Below are 10,651 nucleotides of genomic sequence, written 5' to 3'. Positions count from 1 at the left end.
TTGGAAAATTGAGTTGTCCCTGTGTCCTTTGGATGGTGAACAAGAGGAGGACTTGACAGCCACACTTCTAGTGGTCTTCTCCACATGGCCAGACTTCTAGTGGTCTCCACATGGCCAGACTTCTAGTGGTCTTCTCCACATGGCCAGACTTCTAGTGGTCTTCTCCACATGGCCAGACTTCTAGTGGTCTTCTCCACATGGCCAGACTTCTAGTGGTCTTCTCCACATGGCCAGACTTCTAGTGGTCTTCTCGACATGGCCAGACTTCTAGTGGTCTTCTCCACATGGCCAGACTTCTAGTGGTCTTCTCCACATGGCCAGACTGAGGGTGGTCTTCTCCACATGACCAGACTGAGGGTGGTCTTCCTCACATGGCCAGACTGAGGGTGGTCTTCTCCACGTGGCCAGATCTACTGCTCTGCTAACTAGCTAGCTAATGTCTAAAACACTTAGACTATGGAATGGAGGCATTAATTTACCCTTTCATACAGTTATTATGCTAACTAGCTAGCTAAAGTCTAGAACACTTAGACTATGGAATGGAGGCATTAATTTACCCTTTCATACAGTTATTATGCTAACTAGCTAGCTAAAGTCTAGAACACTTAGACTATGGAATGGATGCATTACTTTTCATACAGTTATTATGCTAACTAGCGAGCTAAAGTGTAGTCAGTGTGTAGTCTTAGATTTAACAGTAGTAGACCAGCCAACCTGGAATTTAATTGTAATTGTTTTGCTTGGTACAGGCTGTCATCCATCCTTGAACAAACAATAATTTTAGGTACACAAAGTTAGGTTTAGGTATAATAGTAATAGATTTAGGTCAAATATCCTGAAATTCTCAACTAAACCTGAGTGGATAATAAAACACAGACTATGGAATGGATGCATTAATTTACTTTTCATTACAGTTATTATGCTTTAAAACATGGAAAAATACAGAAAATATGAACATTCTGATGTTTTCAGCTATAGTTGACCACCACTAAGGACCTAGAGGACGTTGACCCTCTGAGAAAACTGTGGGAGACCCCACTGAACCAGAAGAACTTTACCTCGTAAGAATCGTACTTTCTGAGACAGAGATTTTGAAACTGTAAATGTAATTTTAAAGGGGGTAACATGTACAAGCATCCAAATAGGATAGTCAGATTCTGATCAAAATTCACTGAACAGATCAAGATAAAATTACTATTTTAAAGATGCACTGTGCAGAAATCACTCCACCATTTCCTGTTTTGATCAAATTCTAATAGTTCGCTTAATTTCAGTTTGTGACAAAAACAAGAAAGTATAGTGTAGAGAATCCATTGTACCCACTGGTATGTAATCATGGGTGCAAAGGGAAGCCTGGCTTCCCCAAGAAATGGACAAAGAAAAATAAATGGATCTTTCTATTTTTATGTTTCATAATTTTCCTTCAATTCACAAGAGGCTGAATGTATCTCACGGGAGAAAGCATCCAATCGAGTGAAACAGCGCCCCTCTGTCTCTGTATGTGTACGCCATCTATCTGATGCTGTCTGGTCAAAAAGAGTATGACATTGTTTGTCACCCGTAGTACTGAATGCAAGGGAAGCCAGAGAGCACTTGCCTTCCCTTGATAAAAACAATTAAAATAATAGTCCACCATCTTTGAGCAAAACTGAGTGAACTCAACCGTGAATGGTCCTGGCACACCAAAAAAAAAAGGTGTCAAGGAAAGCCAGTTTGGATTTGGCTTCGCCCCAATCACATCAAAAGCGCACGTCATTTACCAATATATATTTTTTTATTGTTGCATCTCGTTGTGTTGTTCTCCGGTGGCTAGCTAGTTAGCTAAAATCTTCACTTTCCTAAATTAGCCGTGGATGGAAATAGGTTGACGTTGAAATGGTGCTGGAATAGTGGAGGCAGCTCCATTTCTCCATTGACTGTACACATGGATTTTGTGTTGTAGATATGTGGTAGTGGAGTAGAGGCCTGAGGACACACACTTAGTGTGTTCTAGATATGTGGTAGTGGAGTAGGGGCCTGAGGACACACTTAATGTGTTGTAGATATGTGGTAGTAGAGTAGAGGGCCTGAGGACTCACACTTAGTGTGTTGTAGATATGTGGTAGTAGAGTAGAGGGCCTGAGGACTCACACTTAGTGTGTTGCAGATATGTGGTAGTGGAGTAGGGGCCTGAGGACACACACTTAGTGTGTTGTGAAATCTGTTGTTAATGTAATGTTTTTAAAATTGTATAACTGCCTTAATTTTTTCCTGGACCCTAGGAAGAGTAAGGGGATCCATAATAAGTACAAATACAAATGTTGCTGTCCGGTTTTGTGATGAAACAAAAGTGTGGTTGAATTTATTCTGCCAAAGTGTGTTCTTATTGCCTATATATCACGGTGGCAAGGCATATGAACTAACAGGTTATAGTGAGGTCGGGCACTGATGTTGGGCGATTAGGCCTGGCTCGCAGTCGACGTTTCAATTCATCCCAAAGGTGTTCGATGGGGTTGAGGTCAGGGCTCTGTGCAAGCCAGTCAAGTTCTTCCACATCGAACTCGACAAACCATTGTCATGCTGAAACAGGAAAGGACCTTCCCCAAACTGTTGCCACAAAGTTGTAAGCACAGAAACGTCTCGAATGTCATTGTATGCTGTAGCATTAAGATTCCCCTTACCTGGATTTAAGGAGCCTAGCCCGAACCATGAAAAACAGCCCCAGAACATTATTCCTCCTCCACCAAACTTTACAGTTGGAAATATGCATTGGGGCAAGTAGCGTTCTCCTGGCATCCGCCAAACCCAGATTCATCCGTCGGACTGCCAGATGGTGAAGTGGGATTCATCACTCCAGAGAAAGCATTTCCACTGCTCCAGAGTCCAATGGCGGCGAGCTTTACGCCAAGCTGACACTTGGCATTGCGCATGGCGATCTTAGGTTTGTGTGCGACTGCTCGGCCATGGAAACTAATTTCATGAAGCTCCCGATAACATTTCTTGTGCTGACGACGAACAGTTCTAGGCCGTCATTGTAAATAAGAATTTGTTCTTGACTGACTTGCCTAAATAAAGGTAAAATAAAATAAGTCAAAAATATGGCCATTTTAACCAGATTTGACCTTTGAAACCCTTTAAAAATTGCCTTAAATCTAAATGTAAGCTGTTATCTGGCCTAACTTTATGAATCTAACATTATTGTTTGATCTAGCATGGATGACAACCTGTAACAAGCAAACAAAAACAGCACTTTGTCCAGGTTGGCTGGTCTACTAAAGGGGGTCATTGTTTTAAATTATTGGGCTACTTTCTGACTGTAGGCCAGAATTTGAGGCTAAATAATATAGTTTGTAAACTTCCACCCCCGCGGATAGTTATCTGGGATCTTTGGGACGTCCATACACTAAACCCTAACAACCCTAAGCATAACCTTAACCATGTTAAACGTCAACTTGTATGGTGTAGGGCCATCCCAAGGAACCTGACAACACGGTTCCCTCTGGACAGACACCGTTTGACAGTCAGGGGCAGGATCAACATTGTTGTTCTATGACGTTCTCTTCCCCTACATCCAATGAAGATTTGAGGATAATTCGCAGAACCACGCCTAAGCACCACTGTGGCCAATCGTTCTTTAGCATGGTGAGAAATAGGCGGGGTTTTGTTAACAAGCAAGTTTACATGTTTTTTCTGTCGACGACTCCTTCAGTTTGTTTAGAACCGGGGCGATGACGACTAGCTAGCTAGCGTTTAGCCACCCAATGTTTTCACAATGCGGATCTAGCTTGAACAACAGCTGTTTTTGAGCGTTTCTACGGCTAGTTACCAATCATCCGATTAGTATTCACATCTATAAGGGGGGGAAAAAACGGGGTCACATATAATAAACCGTAACGTAATAGACGCTTAATTGCGATTTATTATGGAGGAGAAGAAGAAGGAGGAGGGCGAAGCGGAGATCCAGGAGCACGGTCCCGAACATTGGTTCTCCAAATGGGAGCGGCAGTGTTTGGCCGAGGCGGAGCAAGAGGAGCCAAGCGAGGAGGAGTCGGAGCAAAGTCAGCAGAAACTATGGCATCTTTTCCAAAATTCCGCCACTGCGGTCGCCCAGCTATACAAAGGTCCGAATACTTCACTAACAACTAGCTAGCATTAGCTAACTAAGATAGCTTTTTGCTAATTGGCAGCTATCAGACTCGAGTGGCAAGGCTACAAAGGGCATTAACGCTATCTAGCTTGCTGTTTTTGTTGGCAACCATTTTAGACCCTACTTGTAGTCTGTTAGAAATGTAGCTAATATATAAAATAACTAACATTGTCCAAGAATGATGTACAGATTGTCATCTTAACCCCTGCTAGCTTGTCGACGTTAACTGGCTGCTAACTTAGCTAGCTAGTTTACGTTCGCTCATATCAGGTCCAGGAACTTGTCAGTTGGCCAGTAACAGTACTGTAGCTAGCTCGGAACTAACTAAAGATATCATAGATACAACTTTGTAATATATTTTGACCGCTGTACATCGTTCAAGTGATTGCATTTCTTTGTTCAATCATTTTAAAAATATATTAAATGTCGAGTTTTGCACATTTGTCTCGAGTTAACTTACAGTCTAGCCGTAACGCCGTTAGCAGCACAAAATGGCGAAGCGCAGGGAGGAGTTCTTGTGTTGAAAATAACTATTTGCTATTTACGACCAAGCTGTTTCTGTTGTCTCTACACTCGGTCTGCTTGGCACATTACAACACTTGACCATTCACCTAGTCTGGCCTATCAATTTAAGGATGAGGTGAATTATAACGCTGACAATGCGTTACTAGGACAAAATGGCGATTGGATTATGACTAATGTTAGCTATCCGAGGTACTATATAATTGTTATTCTAGCTAGCTAACGTTAGTCTATCAGTCATCACAAATATTGAGGGTGTATTCTACATTCACATCTTCAGTAAAACAACCACTATGCCGGCATAACTAGAGTAGTTTTGCCCGTTATGGCCCAAGCCAGTGTTCAGCTAGCTAGATAACTGTCGCTGCTTTTTTTGCCATAGGTTTGGTCTAAGGCATATAAACACAGTGAAGTCAGACTGATGCAGCTCAGTCAGACAAAATGGCGTTGCTTAGCCAAGCTGAAACAAGTTGAAGGGTCAAGTATAGAAAGTTGTCTATTCAAAGTTATGCTGGCCCGGCACAGTCGCAGTCTTGTCAGTCGATGACGTGTGTTAGACACAAGTATGGAATTAATGGCATATATTGGTATTGTGAATGTCCAGTTTCTTTGATTGTAAACATTTCCTGTTTGTGTTTTCAGACAGAGTTTGTCAACAACAGGGGCTGTCTCTCTGGGTTCCTTTCCAGAACGCAGCTACTGCCGTCACCAACCTCTACAAAGGTAACTAATGCTGAGTTTAACTTGTTTTATTGTGTGTTTTTGTCTTGGCTGTGTGAGTGTCTGTGTTTTACCAGGCTATGAACTCCCTGCTGCTAACATGGTTTCCCCGGGGACACTCAGATGAATGACAACAGTCTACCACCCACACCCTAACCCTTTCCCTCCTCTCTTCCCTAGCCACACACCCATACTCCGTGCTGTCGCTAGACCACCAGGGTCCTGTTCACTAGGGATGAAATGCAAGCGAATATTCCAATGTGGGGAACCTGTCCAATAGAAAATGCTTGTTTTTGTTTTCCATTGCAAGATGCGTTCCACAGTGTGCGTTGTTAAATACAACCCTGTATGCATGTGTGTGAGAGTCAGGGGTGAGGATGTTTCTATTGAGCTCAGTCTCGATGCTATTAGTGCAGTAAGTCATTATGTAAACGTCTTGGAGACTAATGCTACCTGCTATTAGTGCAGTAAGTCATTATGTAAACATCTTGGAGACTAATGCTACCTGCTATTAGTGCAGTAAGTCATTATGTAAACATCTTGGAGACTAATGCTACCTGCTATTACTGCAGTAAGTCATTATGTAAACATCTTGGAGACTAATTCTACCTGCTGTATTAGCACAGTAAGTCATTATGTAAACGTCTTGGAGACTAATGCTACCTGCTATTACTGCAGTAAGTCATTATGTAAACATTTGAGATTAATGCTGTTAGCGCAGTAAGTCATTATGTAAACATCTTGGAGACTAATGCAACCTGCTATTAGTGCAGTAAGTCATTATGTAAACATCTTGGAGACTAATGCTACCTGCTATTACTGCAGTAAGTCATTATGTAAACATTTTGGAGATTAATGCTGTTAGTGCAGTAAGTCATTATGTAAACGTCTTGGAGACTAATTCTACCTGCTATTAGTGCAGTAAGTCATTATGTAAACATCTTGGAGATTAATGCTGTTAGTGCATTAAGTCATTATGTAAACGTCTTGGAGACTAATGCTACCTGCTATTAGTGCAGTAAGTCATTATGTAAACGTCTTGGAGACTAATGCTACCTGCTATTACTGCAGTAAGTCATTATGTAAACATTTTGGAGATTAAGGCTGTTAGCGCAGTAAGTCATTATGTAAACATCTTGGAGACTAATGCTACCTGCTGTTAGCACGTTAAGTCATTATGTAAACATTTTGGAGATTAATGCTGTTAGTGCATTAAGTCATTATGTAAACGTCTTGGAGACTAATTCTACCTGCTATTAGTGCAGTAAGTCATTATGTAAACGTCTTGGAGACTAATTCTACCTGCTATTAGTGCAGTAAGTCATTATGTAAACGTCTTGGAGACTAATGCTACCTGCTATTAGTGCAGTAAGTCATTATGTAAACGTCTTGGAGACTAATGCTACCTGCTATTAGTGCAGTAAGTCATTATGTAAACGTCTTGGAGACTAATTCTACCTGCTATTAGTGCAGTAAGTCATTATGTAAACGTCTTGGAGACTAATTCTACCTGCTATAGGTGCAGTAAGTTATTATGTAAACATCTTGGAGACTAATGCAACCTGTAATGTTAATGTGGTAAATGACTTGATTTATCTATTCTGTGTTGCTGGTCGTCTGCTATGGACACAGCTACTGACTGACTGGTCTTCATAGTCTGTAACACACTGGTAAAGTCAACTACACCCAGGGAGGGTACCAACCTCTCTCCCTCCTCTCTCTCTCTCTCTCTCCCCCCTAACAGAGTCACTAGAGTCCCAGCAGCAGAGCTATGAGTTGGGGATCCAGCGGTCGTACCAGCGTCGTAATAAAGACGTGCTGGCCTGGGTGAAGAAGAGGAGGAGAAACATCAGAAGGGAGGACCTCATCAGCTTTTTGTGTGGCAAGGCCCCGCCCCCACGCAACCCCCGTCGCGACGCACAGATGCCCAAACACGGCCACGCCCTCTCTGTGATGTCACCCAGCAGGCCGCCGCCCACGGAGAGCGGGTCGTCTGTCGAGGCTGACCTGCAGCCCTTCAGAGAGGCCATCGCACTGCACGGTGAGACAGACACACAGTCCCTTTACGAGGCCTCTCTCAACTCCTCCCACCACAGGCCATATCGTTCATGGAAACATCATTCAAATGATCACATCGCCAGCTAACTACCTAGCTTAACAAACTGACTGGCCGTTAGTCCAGCTAGCTGCCTAGCCAAACACTGACTGACTGGCCATTAGTCCAGCTAGCCTCCTAGCCAAACACTGACTAACTGGCCATTAGTCCAGCTAGCTGCCTAGCCAAACACTGACTGACTGGCCATTTAATCCAGCAAGCTACCTCGCCAAACCCTGACTGACTGGCCATTAGTCCAGCTAGCTACCTAGCCAAACACTGACTGACTGGCCATTAGTCCAGCTAGCTACCTAGCCAAACACTGACTGACTGGCCATTAGTCCAGCTAGCTACCTAGCCAAACACTGACTGACTGGCCATTAGTCCAGCTAGCTACCTAGCCAAAAACTGACTGGCCATTAGTCCAGCTAGCTACCTAGCCAAAAACTGACTGGCCATTAGTCCAGCTAGCTACCTAGCCAAACCCTGACTGACTGGCCATTAGTCCAGCTAGCTACCTAGCCAAGCCAACCCCAACCCTGACTGAATGGCCATTAGTCCAGCTAGCTACCTAGCCAAGCCAAACCCTGACTGACTGGCCATTAGTCCAGCTAGCTACCTAGCCAAACCCTGACTGACTGGCCATTAGTCCAGCTAGCTGCCTAGCCAAACCCTGACTGACTGGCCATTAGTCCAGCTAGCTACCTAGCCAAACCCTGACTGACTGGCCATTAGTCCAGCTAGCTGCCTAGCCAAACACTGACTGAATGGCCATTAGTCCAGAAACTCCGTAGGTCAAATCCACCAGATATTGTAGCTCAAACATTCAAGAAGTAATTCAAAAAGATGTTTAAAACAATGTACAGGAGCTCTCTGCCCTGTTCATGGCGCAATGGCAACCACGGAACTGATTTAAATTACATTCAATTGGGATTCTCCCCCCTCTCTCTCTAATATTTTGGTGTCTGGGTAGATGTGGAGAGACACTGCTTAATTTTTACTGACTCCTGTGTTATAATTCCCCTCCAGGCCTGAGTGGGGCGATGGCCAGTATATCCGTTCGTTCCGGTGCCCCTGGCTCACCGACGCACCTAACACGCGACAGCCCCGTCACTCCGCAGCTGGGTCGTAACCGTAGGAACGGTCTCCACGACGTCGACCTGAACACCTTCATCGCCGAGGAGATGGCGCTCCATTTGGAGAACGCCGCGGCAACCGCTGCTGCCAATAGGAAGAGGGCATCTGCCCAGTGCAGTGATGTCATCACAGACTCGCCCACCCATAAACGCAACCGGATGCTCTGAGTATCCCGGATATCACGCACGCACACCGATGATGCATACACACACGCTCAAGGCACGTTTCTCACACACACACAAATTACACACGCCACGCATACTAGATATTTCTACTTTGCTGTCGCGGTCGAGCTGATTGGATGATGACTCATGCACCAGGCCGGCCAATCAAACCCTCCCAACCTGGTCCCTCCACCTCTGTTGCTTTCAAATAAAGAAAAATGTAAATGATTAAAAATCCACTTATCCCTCCTCCCTCTGTCATCCCTTCTTCCTGTGTTCCCTCCTTTCCTCATGGTTGGCATGACAAGGACTTGGAATGATAGCACAAACAGACTGGTAGCTCACCAGCAGCCTGTCTAGACCACTGGGATGAGACTGTGTTGGCCATGTGTTCTGAGTGGTGGGCTAGGTGGGGAACCCCCTCCCCGTTACTAGAGGTGTGTTGAAGAGAGTTGGGGTCCTGAGGCCTAGAAGCCTTCCTGTATAGTAGCCCCTCCCCTCCTCTCATGCGACTGCGTCTGTGGCTCTTGTCGCCCTCCTCTCGATGCGTGTGTGTTGGACAGAACTGCCACTAAGTGTGTGTGTTTGACTTGTCTTTGCCTTTGAGGAAGCTGCTATCTCTGGCACAGCGGGAAGTTCTGGGGTGTGTGTCCGCCAGCACGTGTGTGTGTGTGTGTTCGTTCAGCACAATCCTGACTGGATTCATGTGTATTTCTGTTTTATAAAGCCCCCTCATAGCTCTTCCTGTCTCCCTCTAACCTTTAACCCTAATTCTTCTCTTATTTACTGTGTATATACATTATGACAACTAGGTGCTGCTGTTGTATGATGCAGACATACATGTGGTACATATTGTAAAAAAAAGAAAAAAAAAGAAATGCAAAACCATTGAATTGTTTAAAAAGTAAAATAATGATTCTGGCATTAAACAAACCAAGCTTTTAACTATGAACTGTTTTTAATGTTTCTCTTTTATATCAGGGATGAACATTAAGCTAGCCCGCTAGCCTGGGGCTGGTACTGTTTAGACCAGGCTAGTAGTAAATGTACCAAACTAGCCTGGGGATAGTACTGTTCAGACCAGGCTAGTATTAATTGTGGTCTACTAGCCTGGCTGTGCAGTGCTTTTTAGACCAGGCTAGTATTACTTGCGGTCTACTAGCCCGGCTGGCCAGTGTTGTTTAGACCAGGCTAGTATTAATTGCAGTCGACTAGCCCGGCTGGCCGGTGCTGTTTAGACCAGGCTAGTATTAATTGTGGTCTACTAGCCCGGCTGTGCAGTGCTGTTTAGACCAGGCTAGTATTAATTGTGGTCTACTAGCCCGGCTGTGCAGTGCTTTTTAGACCAGGCTAGTATTACTTGCGGTCTACTAACCCGGCTGGCCAGTGTTGTTTAGACCAGGCTAGTATTAATTGCAGTCTACTAGCCCGGCTGGCAGGTGCCCAAAGTCCTTCAATTCCATCACTGTTTTTAACTATGAACGGAGTCTGAGGATGAATCTGTTTTTAACAATTGAACCGTCACATTATTGTTACAGGATAACAAAACAATTATCCAAAGCCACTTTCCCTGAGTTATGTTTAGTTCGTGTGCCGACGGGAGCTTGATGTGTTGTAACCGTGTGTTGGCGGTAGGAGCATCGTCAAGCCGCTTGGGGAACCGAAGATGTAAACAAAAGACATCGACAGAAACAGTCCGCAACAACAGTGCCACCACAGTTCACCTTCATGCCACATGGGGGTGGCAGAGACCAACATCACCACCCATCTCAGACACCACGGAGTCTCCTCAGACAACAGTCACCACAGAATCTCCTGTCTCCTCTGACAACAGCCACAGGCCACTCCCCCCCCCCCATCCATATCACACTGCACAGAGGGCTTAGA

General features: G+C 44.5%; 1 protein-coding gene across 1 annotated transcript; it reads left to right on the top strand.

Annotated features, from left to right (window-relative positions):
* The first annotated feature begins 3,655 nt into the window (after positions 1–3,655).
* LOC115191029 (UPF0472 protein C16orf72 homolog) lies at positions 3,656–9,716 on the top strand. The gene is made up of 4 exons (XM_029749031.1): positions 3,656–4,100; positions 5,291–5,371; positions 7,113–7,409; positions 8,493–9,716. Exons 1-4 carry the CDS (start codon positions 3,902–3,904, stop codon positions 8,765–8,767), a joined length of 852 nt encoding a protein of 283 aa, XP_029604891.1. The 5' UTR covers positions 3,656–3,901; the 3' UTR covers positions 8,768–9,716.
* Positions 9,717–10,651: the final 935 nt, after the last annotated feature.

Source organism: Salmo trutta, unplaced genomic scaffold (assembly GCF_901001165.1).
Source record: "Salmo trutta unplaced genomic scaffold, fSalTru1.1, whole genome shotgun sequence".
In the NCBI taxonomy this organism is placed as follows: domain Eukaryota; kingdom Metazoa; phylum Chordata; class Actinopteri; order Salmoniformes; family Salmonidae; genus Salmo; species Salmo trutta.
This window is presented reverse-complemented; position numbering and strand designations above follow the sequence as displayed.